The sequence below is a fragment of the Lissotriton vulgaris genome, chromosome 7 (assembly GCF_964263255.1).
Source record: "Lissotriton vulgaris chromosome 7, aLisVul1.2, whole genome shotgun sequence".
NCBI classification, from domain to species: Eukaryota; Metazoa; Chordata; class Amphibia; order Caudata; family Salamandridae; genus Lissotriton; species Lissotriton vulgaris.
The window spans coordinates 840,070,375-840,085,171 of NC_141695.1; the positions used below are offsets into that span (position 1 = coordinate 840,070,375).

General features: G+C 45.1%; 1 protein-coding gene across 2 annotated transcripts in view; it reads left to right on the forward strand.

Annotated features, from left to right (window-relative positions):
- GPS1 (G protein pathway suppressor 1) overlaps nucleotides 1-12,594 on the forward strand; it is a 299,438-nt gene extending 286,844 nt beyond the window's left edge. For both annotated transcript variants that reach the window (XM_086931195.1, XM_086931194.1), the window contains 2 exons: nucleotides 9,980-10,114; nucleotides 11,167-12,594. In XM_086931195.1, the coding sequence (XP_086787321.1) occupies nucleotides 9,980-10,114; nucleotides 11,167-11,241 (210 nt within the window). In that variant the 3' untranslated portion in view covers nucleotides 11,242-12,594. The remainder of the gene's footprint in view (nucleotides 1-9,979; nucleotides 10,115-11,166) is intronic.
- Nucleotides 12,595-14,797: the final 2,203 nt, after the last annotated feature.

Below are 14,797 nucleotides of genomic sequence, written 5' to 3' on the forward strand. Positions count from 1 at the left end.
TGTTCTAGAGATCACGATCTCTCCGCTGCCGCATCTTTTGCAACACAGGGTAATGGCATTGGGTGATGTACCTCCCCCCCCCCCCCCCCCTTGGGGGCTTGACTGGGATTTCATGGAAAGTTTGAGGTCTCCAGAATAAAGCTAAGCGAGGCGCGGTCCTATGTCAGGCCAAGAGGTATGGGGCAGATATCCTCCTATTGCAAGAAACCCACCTTTTAGGCACCAAAGACCCTTGCTGGCCAGATTTGGTTTCCATCACATTAATCACGCAGGTCGGTGCAGATAGCCGGGCATTGCTCACTCCCCTATCCAAAGGGACACTAGGCAGGGCTGCCCCCTGTCACCGTTATTTTTTGCCCCTGCGGTTGAAGCCTTGGCAGCGTGGGTTAGATATGACTCGGTCCGCCGAGGCTTTGAATGGTCGCAGTCGAGTTAAGACCGTAGTGCGTTATATGCGGACGATGTCCTCTGCCAAATCCATATTGTTTCCGGTGTGCGGTCATCAGGGCAGAGATACTTAGGCTTCGCAGCTCTCCCACGCCACAGAGTGTTTTAAATACCTCTGTATTTTCGTGTCGCCCTGCCCCAAAATCTCTTGGGCACATAATATCACTCCACTGCTAGCCAGGCTCAATAGCGAAACTGCAATATGGTCTTCCCTTCCCTTGTCCCTTTATGAGCGCTCGGCCATTTTCAAGATGGTATCGTTGTCCCCAAAATTTCCCTTATCACATCCTGCTCTTCTGGTTCGCGCAGGTTAACGCCATACAAAATAATTTCTCTAGAACGGTGGGGCAGTTAGGGTCGCTCTTTGCATGTGTGTACAATCTACGTATTGCGGAGGAATTGCGGCAGCAGACATCTATTCATATTACGCAGCGTCGTATTTACTCATGGCAAACGAAGGGTGGTATAACTCCCCTACCAACCCAGCGTATGCGATTGAGCACGCGGCAATGGAGCAGACCTCCCCCCTCCACCTCCTATTTAGCGTGACACGCCTAGATTTTATGCACCTGCAGGTAAAATAGTAATAATGCTCTGGCGGGCACTAGTCCGACAGATGGGATGGCACGGTAACCTTACCCTGGCAACCCCACTATGGCAGGGAACATACCTCCACTTTGGGGGGGGGGGGGGGGGGGGAGGGGGGGGGTCCGGGGTTGGGACTTGGTAGGGATGTCGACCCTTGGCGATGTGATGCGGGGACCACCCTGAAATCCCATCAACAACTGCAAACAGAATACATCCTGCACAAAACACAATTCTACAAATATCTCCTTCCCGCCATGCGCTCACCCGTCTGATTTGCTCACCCGTCTGATTTGCTCACTTGAGACCCTTCCATAATTTTGACCCGTTAGAAGGCCGTCTATTGATGGAGAATTTAGGCCTCCACAAGATTAGACAGATCTATCAGATCCTAACGACTCACACACAACGCTCGACAAGACTCGTCAGGCGTGGCAGGCCGAAATCCCTGACTTGACTGACTACGACTGGGCTGTAGCCATCGCTAGTCCGCGGGGTGCGGCGGTCTCTACCAGATACCGCCTGTTACAGTTTAAATACTTGCACAGGGCTCCCGGCTTACTATACACGGACTAGACTCTGGCGGATGGGAGTGATTCCATCCCCCGCATGTCTGCGGTGTGAGTGTGAGCGAGACTAGAGGACTTTTCTACATCCAGTTTGGTGCTGCACAGTTACCTTTCTGGTGCAAAATCAGGTCCTGCCTCCAGGACGGTCTAGCTTGTGAACTCCTGATGGACCCGAGACTCTTCCACATAGGGGGAAATGTGTATAAGCAACATTTACTGTTTTTAGCCCTCACTATTGCCAAGCGAGACACAGCACAATTATGGAAAGGGACGTCTCCCCCGACGATGGGTAGACCGAAATGGACAGATGTATGGAAAGCCGAAATGGACAGATGTATGGAAAGCCGAAATGGACAGATGTATGGAAAGCCGAAATGGAAAGCCGAAATGGACAGATGTATGGAAAGCCGAAATGGACAGATGTATGGAAAGCCGAAATGGACAGATGTATGGGGGCCGAAATGGCAGTGTTCCTTGCTCGTGGTTGCCCTGTCAAACATAGGAAAATCTGGACGCACTGGGCGTCATATCGAGGAATCGAGCTCCCCCTCCTGCCGCCCACCGACCCCTGAATGGTGCCTTGCTTTCTAATGTATATTGTTTGTAACATCCCATATAAGATAATAGAGCCTTATGATTTTTTTAACATGTACGCATGTCCTGAGATCTAGTACTGTCTGCACTCTGTTTGAGTTTTAACCCCTGCATGTTAAGCAGGTGTTGGATTTTGTTCAAAATGTTGGAATTATTGTGATCTTATGTAATTTTCTCCTACTGGTCATTGTAGGGCTTTCGCCCATATTGCCAACGAAAAACCAAATAAAATGTGTTGTAAAAAAAAAAATGACAGAGCAATAAGTTCTTGTGGCAAGAACACCTGCAGCACTTGTGGAAGGTTCCAATGTTTTCTCTTATCTCTTACAGCTTTCACATGATTGTTTACTCATTGAATGTGTCGCCTCTAATTGAGACAACGTTGTTGAGTACCTTGATACTAGACTCCGCGACAGCCGAAACTAGAACAGCTTTGAGTCGCCAATAAACGGCCGTACCATTCGATAGGGACACAGTTATTCCAAGGCTTTGTGTTGAATGTTCATGACACCTACCCTTTTCCGAGAAACATCCTCTTGGAAGAGGTCGACGATCTCTACATTTCTGTTTAGAAAAAAATGCATGTCTAAGGAGAAGGTCGGAGGGGACAGGTTCGTTTCCACAGCAACATGCATCACACTGAAAAACACAACTGAGTTAAACAAGCATTGTTCATGCAGCGGGTTCGCCTGTATGATATAAATAAGCAGTTTTTATCAATCGCCGTCCAGGACTAAGGCTTGAAGGAAAGAGCTCCTAGGCGTGGAGCGGATGTGGCGCAGCGGCCTGAGCTGCTTACTTGAGGACTTGGGGATCCCATTTCGAGTCTCGCCAGCACAACATCATGTGATTCTGGGCAAATTACTTAATCCCTCCCAGTGATAAGTTACAGCTATATAAAACTGCTGCAAGACGAAAAAGCAGTAAGAGGCAAAACTTTATTTATGAAAAAATAATTCCACCAACCCTGATAGTAACAGTATTTCAGCAGCGGGTAACAGATAAGAGAAGCAGATGAGGAACAAGCATTGGTAAATGGAGGAAATTATGCTACAGCCAACAGAAATGGAGGAAAAGTAAGTAGCACACACATGAACCAATGAAAAGCCAGGTAAGAGAGGAGGCGGAATATAACTTACTTTTAAGTTTATATTAAAAACGAGATTTTTCAAGCACAGCGCAGGCAAAAACTAAAAAGAGGCCCTTTCTTACACTGCCTTGCCCCTTGCCGCCCCATGTAAGGGCAACAGTCAGTGCTACGTTCCGTAGTCTTGCTGTAGGAGCGTCATCCTCCGGATGGCCAAGTGTGCGATCAAGTGAGAGCCATCTTAGAATAGAGCACTGTGGTGGTATCCATACTAAGGCTCAACCATATAGTGGACTTCTGCCCATTGAATGCTTTTTTGCAGAAAGGCAAATTCAGAATGCTCACTGTGACTCTAATTCTTTCCACTCTAAACCCGTGAGATTGGATGATGTCCATGGACTTGCAGGACATGTATTTTCATATACCCATCCTACAGTTGTCACAGGTGCGATCCACAGTGGCGTCAGAACTCTTGAAATTTGCCATGTTTGCCTTCGGTCTCACCCCGGCCCCTTGATGTTCAAGAAAGTGATTGCTGTGGTCACTACACACCTTCATAGGTCGGGGATACATGTGTACCTGCATCTCGATGACGGGCTGCTTAAGCCAGTCTCGCTACAGTCCGTTGTGGACCGCGTTAGCAATGTCCGATCTCCTGACATCTTTCAGGTTTCAATCAACGAGCCGAAGTCCCAAGTGAGCTCCACAGAGAGGATTACTTTCATTGAGGCTGTCCTAGACACAGTAGTATTCAAAGCTTTTAAACGGATGGAGAGTGTCCTGGATATTCAGGATATGATTCAGGTGGTTTGTGCTCAGTCCAGGGTCACGGTGAGGATGGTTCTGAGTTCTCTTGAGCTCATGCATCATCCTCGTCCTATCAGCTGGATGATGTATGCAAGCTTTGCAGGAAAGTTTCAGTAGACCCAACATCAGGGCTTCCCCACCGATACCATCCAGGTCTCAAGAAGACTGCTCAAGACCTGCTGTGGTGGCAGGTGCGCATAAATTAACTATGGACATCCATTCTCCCTTCCCTCACCCAGATTTCACAGCTGTGGCAGACAGATCAAGTCTGAGTTGGGATTATACCTAGGGGAGGTGGACACCAGACGCCTCTGGTCTCCGGCAGCCAGCCAGGTTCCTCTCAGCATTTTGGCACTTCTAGTGTTCTGTCTGGCCCTGGAAGCCTTTCTGCCTTCCATCAAGAGGAGGCTGGTGCAGATCCTCATGAACAACACAGCTGCGATGTGGTTCTGCAACAAGCAGGGCAGAGTGGGGTCCTGAGTCCTGTTATAGGGGAGCCTACGTCTCTGGCAGTGTCAGGATCAGCAGACCATCTTTTTGGTAGCCATCCATCTAGCGGGATCTTTGAATGCCAGAGTGGAAAAACTGAGCCGACGTCTGCTATTGGATCATTGGTGAGACCACCCCAAGGTGGCAAAGGGGCATCTTTGAAATGTTCGCCATGCCTTGATTAGATTTTTTCACCACTGGCAAGAACTTGTAGTGTCGAAGCCACTGCACAGTGGTGTTTTCAGTACAGTCACTGATGAACTCATTCTGGCAGTGATGGGGCACCACTCTCCTGTGTGCATTTCCCCCCTGCCTTGAGTTCCTAGGTGTTAGCCTTGCAGTCTAACCCCCTTCGACTAAGTTCATGCATGCTGGGAGAAATTTGGTGCCTGATGTGGCGCTCGTCATACTGGCCCTCTGCAGGCTAAATATTCAGATGTGTTGTGCCTTGCAATGGACACAATTAAAGGTAACTGTCAATCCCTTTTCACCTTTCTGTGTTTACCTGATGAATCTTCTCGCTTTAAATCAGCTGTTGCGATGCATTTTCTTAACCCAAGTCACTTGTTTCACCCAAAGCCCTTTCTTATGCCCCAATTGTACTTGGCGTTGACATTTATTATGTACACTATTTTGAGCCAATGCATAGTTGCTTGCTGTGGCTAATGATGTGCAAAACTGTTTTACTGATTGTAGGAAGATGGCTCTCTATATAGTGTACCAAAATGAGGTGCACCGTGCAGAAAGTTCAAGTATCCCTTACTAGTGTACAGGGGCTTGCTTTAACAATTCCCCCCTTAACAATCCCAAGGTTCCCTATTTGTGGTAGTGTGGTCAAACAGCCTTAGGCTTATCAGAGGGTTTGCTTTAGGCATTTGTTGCACATAGGGCCAATAATAGCGAAAATTCATACAGGGCTGCTGAAATGCTGACCGAGTCTTCATATGCCAATGTACCACACACGCTCACACTCCGGACGAACCAAAAGGGGGTTCGGCTTCTGAGGGTCTTGGGACCTCAGAGACAGTCTGTTTCAATGAACTCGGGTTGGGGGGCTCAGGTTTTTTTTTTCCGGCGGGTCGGTGAGCTCGAGGCTCTCAAAGTTCTTGGTGCACCTAGAAGAGGGAAAAGAAACCTATCAAGATGATTTTTGGTGTGGAGCTGGCCTCTGTTTTAGTCCTCCGATGTGCAGGTTGGTTTTGGCGGAGGTGCTTGTACTGAACTCAAACAATCCATGGTACTTGCAACAGGCTCCGGTACCCTGGGTATTGGTGAAAGGAGTTTCTGGGGTGTATCAGCGTCTTGAAGACTGTATGGATCAATGGGGCTGACCTCCTGAACACTCGGTAATAGAAAATATCGCACGCTGAAGACTGTATGGATCAATGGGGCTGACCTCCTGAACACTCGGTAATAGAAAATATCGCAGAACCTTTTTTAACATCCAAATAGATTTTCAGGTTGAAATAGCGCTCCATTAATTATGGTTTTTTTCACACAGACCCAGCTTCCTATATTTGTATACCAGATGGGAAGCTGCTATATCAACTCATGAAATGCATAAATGATCTCCTGCAGATTATTTCACATTAGCCAAATGCTGCTGTGTAGATTCTGAAACGAAAGTAGACAGACAAGTGTGTCCCACCTCATTTTATAATTTGCTTGATTTGGACTATCTTGGCATACTACGCTTCTTTTTTCTCCGCCTCCTTGATTTGGATGAATTTAAGACAAAAGACTAAGGCGAGAAAAAAAAAGATACTTAATGATACTTATTGTTGTGTCATGGTAATTTTCTCTCTTCGGTTGTCAAGTAATAGAGTTTGGTAAAGTATATTTCTTGTCCATCCTTTTGGTGCTGAAAGTGCGAGAAATCATCTTCACAACACCCATTGAGCAGAGGTATTAAGTAGATTTTGACAGCAATGTTAAGGATATACTTGCTGGAATAGAAAAGCCTTCGGCCTACTTTTAAATACTATCAGGTATCCGTTTCTCTCAAGCCTTGTGGCATTGAAGTACATGGTATGTTTGCTCATGTTAGAAAGTCCTAAACACACCTGTTCCTTATTGAAGCACAGTCATAATTGAGTATGAGACGTGGTAGATTCTTTCTCCTTCCATTAGAATGAGCTGCTCATCTGAGCGTGCTAAATGTGATGAGGGCTGTGCCTTCTGTAAACTTTAGATTAACTATCTGATTCAGTAAATTTGAAAGGCTGAATATAAGAGCACTATTTTGAAAATAGTTTTGGTGGTATTTTCAATCAAATGTACTTTAATAGTAGCTAAATTAATTTGAATTGGCTTTAAAAAAAACTTGTGCACCTTGCTGGCTTGTTTTCTCTAAAGAATGAATACAAAAATGCAATTTTATGTATTTGAATTTGTTCCACGAGCTCACACAGATGCAAAGATATTTTAATGTGTGAATTTTGAAAAGATACCCATGGTGAAGAACTCGTTTTAAAAGTAAACAGTTTTATGGTTTCGAGGCGAGGCCCAGGGAAGTACAATCCGGATTACATGTATGTATACAGAGCCATCCTTCATGGAAACTACAGGCACACAAGGTGCTCCATGGCCCTGCTTGGCCGCCTTAACCTTCTGGAAGATACTAGTCTTCTGGCTAGGCCCGGGTCTTTCGGACAAGTTTTTTGCTTTACTGAGGCCACCTAGCCTACCTCCTACTTTTTTCTCTGGACTCCTTTTTATACTTTCACACACTTTGCTCTCTCTGTTCTCTCTCGTTTTGCTCAGTCTCACACTCTCTGCTTTTGTCTCTCACTCTTGGTTCCTTTAGTTCTTCCCCTCTTGTCACTATCCCACTTTTTTGTCAGATTCTGACTTCTACTGTGGCTGCCTTTTCTCTTGTATGTCATTCACTTGCTTCTTGTTTGCCTCTTACTTGTTCGTCTCTGTCACTATATTTGCTCTTTTTCTCTCCCCATTTCCTTCATCTCCTATTTTTTCACCTCGAGCACCTGCTCCCTCCCACCGCCACCTGGATATCCTCCCCCCCTTGAGACCTTCGGAATGGACAGCGTGGATGTGCTCATAGGTAGCCAGTCTAATAGTCCAATGCACAATAGGCAAGTCGGTCTGCACCTAGCACCAGAAACACTGGTCTCTCGACTGCCAATCCTAGTCCGACTCGCCACTACACGGCCCATAAACCTCTTTCCCAGCGTCTCATTCCCACTGGAACTGTACCTCTCCTGCCAGGTCATATGAAGCTTTCTTCTGCACCACCTGCCATTTCTCCTGCGCCTCTCCCAACCACTGACCTACAAACCACACATTCACCATTGCCTCCTGCTTATCACCCACGTACTTGAAATCTGGGACTTCCTGGACGACCTCTCCCTGACATGCTATATCTCACTGAACCTGGTTCAACTCCGCTACCGCCCTGGATATAGGCATTGTCCTTTGCACCCCCTCCCACACCAAGTCCCAGTTACAAAATAGCCAAGCATGACAGGGTGAACCAACACCTTGGCTTGAAACCAACAATTGGCTGAAATATCTAGCCTTCATTAACAACATTTTTAGCACTTCCACCATAGGCGTCTCCCTCTTCAAGCGACCACTTGGACCCAGAACCAACATTAGCCCATCCCAAATTCCTTCCTACACACAATAATTTAACACTTACATCCTACTTGGGGACTTAGGCTTTCACTTACAGGACCAGTCGGACACCGATTCCGCCTGCTCGTAGATTACCTCAGGATCCTTTGCCTCACCAAACCAATCTACCGTTCCACCGCCTCAACCCATTTTTCACCAACCTACCCAACATTGCAGTGGATACCCGACCCCTATGACTTGGGCTGATCACTACATTATCGAATTCAACATCCAACTACCCAACCAGGTTAAACTTGCCAACCTCTGAAAATCCAGATTGCAATGGAAGTAAATGACAGACTAAAATTAGAACTAGAAACTCATCGTTCGCAGCACCACACAGCCAACCAACATCACCCACGCTATTTCCAATTTATGGACATTATACAATGGGACAAACAGACTCACTCTTGACCCAGGCGTCTGCCCCATGTTGATTGACGCTTTTCTTTTTTTTTGCCCCACATGCCTGTGCTGCACTTTCCACTCTGCGAGTAGGCATTTTGCCACGTACCACTACAGCTCTGGTTAGTTAGGCACTGCAGTGCAAGCATCCTAATGCCAGTCTGCAAAAATAAAGTGAAACGGTGTCCTCATACCGATGTTTCTAACTTCAATATCAACAACTGGATAACCACCTGCGGGAGCTCCCTGACCCCAAAACTTATCTTCATACTTCCCCCTCCTTACAAAATATTCAGCCGCCTCGATGACAGTAACCAACTACAGGTCCATCTTTCTTGTCCAAGGCTCTCAGTGCAGCCATGGACAACATACGCCTTTTACCTGAGATAGAAGACACAAGCCCTCATCCTCCTGTGCCCCCTGGCAGCCTTCAACACCATCTCCTACTTTATCTTCATCCAGAAACTTCACAAGTCTGGAATCCTTGGACCCTCCCTACAATGGATCCACTCCTTCCCCACCAAAAGGCCCATAGGAATGAATGGGGAGTATTCCTTATTTGCGATTAGCAATTTGCTAATCGCAAATAAGATAGCGATTTCAAGGGTGCCGGGGGGGTCCAAAGGACACCCTGCGGCACCCCTTAAATGCAAATTTAAACGGGTGTTGCGCACACACATGTCCAAAGGACATGTGTGTGTGTGTAACATGCAAAAGAAAAAAATGCACTAAAGTGCTTTTTTCTCTTTTTTCGCAATTTACCACAAAGTCAGACTTCGTGGTAAATTGCGACCAAATATTGCGAATTTGCAATTTCAAATTGGTTGATGCATTGCATTTAAGGAATCTCTATTAGAGATTCCTTAAATCCAATTCCTCGCAAATATGCGATTTCGCTAATAGCGATTTTTGCATTTGGGATGATGAATCCCAAATGCAAAAATTGCACTCGCAAAGGGCCAGATTCTGAGAATCTGGCCCTTTGCGAGCGCAATTTTGCTTGATGAATCGGGCTGATAGTTACAACAACTGATTTATGGAGGTTTAAGAAATGGAACTGAGTAAGGCAGGTGTGTTTGAAAATGGAAATAATGGAACTGGTCTGCTTTAGACCGGAATGGAAAAGGTACTGGAAATACCTGACCAGCTATGTGATTGGAAATGGCTAGGCATCTAGCAGTGCTAGACTTTTGTTGGGATTAGAAGTGGTTCCGATCTGTTGACTTACATCCTGTTGGGCTGCGGTGTTTTTTTCTAGTGCTGATTTTTCACTTTCATGTTAATGATCTTGAACTGAGGTGACAATATTTTTTGTGCTTCAAGGGTCAGTGTTAAGTGATGTATTTCCCATCTTTTGCAGATTCTTTATGCCAGAGAAGTTGACCAACGTAGCACGACCTTTCAAAAGTCATTACAGATGGGAAAAGAGTTTCAGCGACGTGCCAAAGCTATGATCCTTCGGGCTGCAGTGCTACGCAACCAAATACATGTTAAGGTGAGCAGAGTACAGGTATTGGAAAAATGCTCTGGACATTTCTAATTGGGACCCTTCAGATTCTGCTCACACCAAGTTTAAGCTTGTCCCCTAGACCACTGGTGCACTATTACCTGAAGAGACCCATAATCCATCTTTATGTGCAAGACCATTCTTGCAGACAGACTTGTGCCCACTGGTTGTCTGTCTTTTGCTGAAGTTACCTAAACTGTGATTCCTGTCCTCTGAAACTCTTTTTGCCTTACTTATTAAAGCTACTTATAGCTTCTTTGCCCCCTAGATGCTGTCCTTTGAAGGGCTGTGTTCCACCTCTTGTAGCGTGTTTTTGCCTTAAAACAGTCCCCTATGGTTTCATTTGTTTCTTAACATCTGAGACATGTTGTGATCTGTCTTTGAAGCATTCTGTATTCCATCCCTCTCGCTGCTGAGGCACCTCATACAGTCCACTGATTCTTTTAATGTTTGGTGTTTGTGCCAGTCTTTTATACCCCCTACTGTCTGCTGTCCCTTGAAGTGCTCTGTGCCCTTCAGTAGTTTGCTGGTTCCTCATGCACTCTCTCCCTCATTTGAGAGCCTTCGGCACTCTTTTCTTTTCAGTCAATACTTCTCACTGCAGTGTTCCTTCACCACCCTTCCCAAGCCACTTGCTACATTCTTTGTGGTCTTAAACACCAGATGCCCCCTGTCCTTCTTGGTAAATGTATGCACATTGCAGTGTGTGGCAAATAAGCTCACCTTGAAATAATCCTTCCCTCTCTCTTCCTGGCTTGTTTTGAGTAACCACCCATTTACCCTGTTGTTATTGGATTCGGACTCTGATGTGCCCCTGATCCTCCTTGCCAGTATGAACCTGCTTTTCCAGCCCTGGGACCTACTAAGATTCTGCCATTTCACAACAGTCCTGACCTTCAGCACCCCGCTATTCCTCTACTGAGATTTTCTCTCTCAGTACACATCATGCTTGACCTACTACACTGCCTGTTCATTTATGCACAACAGTTCCTTCACCCAGGAAACTCCACTCACTGCAGATGTTGGTTTTATTTCCCCAGTCTCCTCCAAGAGAAGGCAGTCAAGGCGAGCTCACCCCAGCGAACAGTCAATCCCGAATGAGCACCAACATGTAAAGCATTTAGTCTTCAACAAATGAACTTCTCCCTCCCAGGATGGTGTGAGATTCAGTGGAGGCTTCCCGGATGCAACAAACTGAGACCTGCAGCCCAAGTTACAAAGCTACTCCTCCCGTCGCCATCCCAGTAGCCCACTGGAATGTAATGGGGAAGAGAGGGCTGGACTCTGCTAGTTTATGGACAAGGGTAACTAATTAAAGAACAAAAATGAAAAGAGCAAGCATCGTGGTCCGTGTACATGGCCTGCCCAAGATCGCACCCATTTCAATGAGATTGAGAGGCACTCAGCCACCAGTGGCCTGCATATATCCATTGGGTAAACTGAATATCCTCACTGCCCACTGATGCTCATTGCTTTCATCTGGGGCAGTGGAAACAACAGAACCATTTAGGATTGGGGCTTACGAATGTTGATTGAAGGCTGTCACGTTGCTAGAACCACAGAAGTTCAGCAGTATTGAAATCTGTGAGAGAAAACAATGTTACAGAGGTAGAAAGCCTCTATAGGAGGGAGTGGAGCACGGAGGCCAATTTGGGAAAGAACACTTCTAGGAAATTGATGAAGGGCAGAGTGGAAATGGAGCGGCGGAGGGAGGGGTAGAGGATGGGCAATTGTAACAACAAAGGGGACGGGAGGATTACATTCTGTGGTATTGGTTCTTCTATAATGGATTGGCACTCAAGGATGTTGGATCACAGTGCAGGGAGTATGTGGTCCTTACTGGTGTCTCTGAGCAAGTGGTCTAGCATTATTAGAATTTGAATCTGGAACAGTCCTTTTTTTCTGTGGCATTTGTCCCTGCATTTATGCCACAACGAGTGCTGTAAAGTCAGAGGTGCTGGAGGTCTGTCTCCTCAGGTTCTTGCTCTTGGAGCAGGAATTGGCTTTGCTGATTATCAGCTTTTAATTAGTCTCCTGTGCACACTAAGGTCTTTACCTCAGACACATGTGGCACAGCCATAAGGCACGTTTTTGACTCCTCTATGGTTGGTTTGTTTTGATGTAACTTGGCTGCATCCCTTTTTGAAGAGTTTAACAGAGGCTGTTTGGGTCTGATCCACATTTACACTCTGGGTCTTTCCTTCAAGCACCTTGACGTTTTCCAAGTTCTGGAAAGCTCAAATATGGCTCATTTGCAAAAGCTGGTTCCTTGTGGCCTGATAGGAGAAAGTGTTGTTTTGCACTTATTTCAAATCTTAATAGTTCAATCTTTTGGTGCATGAGAGCAGTTCCTCAAAGCTCTTCGCAGATGTTTGGGTTTGTTTGCTTCTTTTTTTTAATGTTAATTTTTATTCCATTTCAATATTGTTCTCAGTCTTGAATTAAACTTGTTGGTGTGTTTAAAGACATAGCCTGCTGTCTTTGTGATCCATATGTTTTAGTGTGATGTGACATTTTATGCTCCTTTTTCAGACATCTCAAGGCTGTTTCTTTTGCCAATGTGATGAAAGGTAGTAACCTAACACATTTTACAGATCACACAAGGCATTGAGAGGAGAACTGGCCTGGAAGGAAACCCGATGAAGATGGTGTAGTTCAGTGCTAAAATTATGTACATAGAAAGAGGCATGTCTTATGTGGACAGCAGTCTCACTTTTCATTTACAGCATTTTTCTCTGTGCAACTTGTAAATCTAAAGATAATATGCTATGGAAGAGAAGTATTCTTAGCGTGTGTGTCTGTAGTTTCAAGTTTATTTCACGTTTATTTGGACCGTTGGTCCACAAACAATACATATCGATAAAAAGTTCATCCAAAAAGTTAAATAAAACATTTCATTACACACAGACACCCTAAAAACATATTTTAAAAATACTAATTATTAAAACTCGTTTAAAAGGTATAAAACTGCCTTCACTTTTTGCATATATTTCCCCATTGCCACAGCAATATCTAAGTGGGACATTTCTGTCATCAGTGTCACAGCCTGGGTCCTAGTTTTAATCTCATATTTCATAAGGATTGGTTTTAAAAATTTGATACGCAAGTCCAAAAACTTCAGACAATCAAATAAGATATGCAGCATATCACATTTGGACCCTAAAGAGCAAGTACAGCTTCCCTCCTCATTGATCATGGCCCGCTTTACCGAGTTGTTCATATAACAAGGGTTAACCCCAATTCTAGCCCTCAGAACCTCATTTCGTAATTGACGGTCCGGTAACTTATCTATGTAGGGGAAGCAATAAACATTATTCCATGCATCAATCATAAAACTGGTCGAGGTTTTACTTGCAAGATAGATTTTGTCCTGTGCATGCGATATTTCCTTTCCCGTTGACCTGAGTAACTTTTTATCAATATTAGCCACGGAGACAGTAGGGCACACATTAACTCTCATCTTCAAGCATAGCTTTGTTACTTTCCCCCTGGTCTCTCTTGCCCATTTTAGTTCGCTGTCCTGTATTTCATTTTTGCCCCATTGAGATATTTTGGTAATTGCGCCTATTTCTAGGCGTTGCCAAAAGCGCAAAAGGGCCATACCAACTTGTATACCCCATGAAGTCAGGCCTAGTTCCAGTCTTACTGCCTGAACCATTGCTGACCGAGGGAGCGTAAATAACTTTTTTAGGTTTTTGCCTTCTTCCACATCCCAGTTTTCCTTACCACTTAGGAACAACAGTTCAGCACCATACAAGTATTGTGGGGGTACAATAGCAGCATAGGCTTTTAGTACTGGTTTGTCGGTCATAGCACCATAGGCTTTGTTAAACAATTTCAGACCGCTAATCGATGCAGAGGTTCTTACTTTAGATGCCTCTAAGTGGGTATTCCATTTCAAATTCTGCTGGAACCATAACCCCAAGTATCTATACTCTGATACTGATTGCACTTTTTCTGACCCAATCCACCATGAGAACTCAGTTTTCCTCCGGCCAAAGCTCAATGTTTTGGTCTTATCCATATTTATCACAAGTTTTTTTCTTAAGCAGTAGTCATTGAAAGCATTTAATTTTCTTTGCAAGCCAACCTCGGTCTGGTCCATAATCACCAGATCGTCGGCGTAGAGTAGGCATGCTATCTGCTTGCCATTTAGTTTCGGGCTTGCCCCAGTTGTGTTCCCCAACATTGATGGTAGGTCTGCTAGGAACAAGGAGAACAATAGGGGAGCTAATACACATCCCTGACGCAGACCATTTCCAATTTCTATTTTCCCTGATAGACTACCATCTATGTCTAAAATTATCTGTGCCCAGTTTTTAGTGTGGAGCATTTGAAGCAGCCGCAGTATATCATTAGGAATTCCCTGACTAATCAGGGCCTCCCACAGCAGCTCCCGGTCCACTAGATCAAAGGCTGCACGGAAGTCAACGAAACAACAGAACAACCTACCCCGCGATTCCATTGACTTCCGTGCTGTGGCCCAAAGAACAAAACAATGGTCGATAGTAGAGTGACCGGCTTTAAACCCACCCTGTTCCGGGGGGATGGTTTGGTTTTCCTCTGCCCAATCTTTTAATAAATTTAAAATTACTTTTGCAAAGACTTTTTCCCCTATATCGAGGAGGTTTATAAGCCTATAATTTTTCGGTATTGTGTGGCTACCCTTTT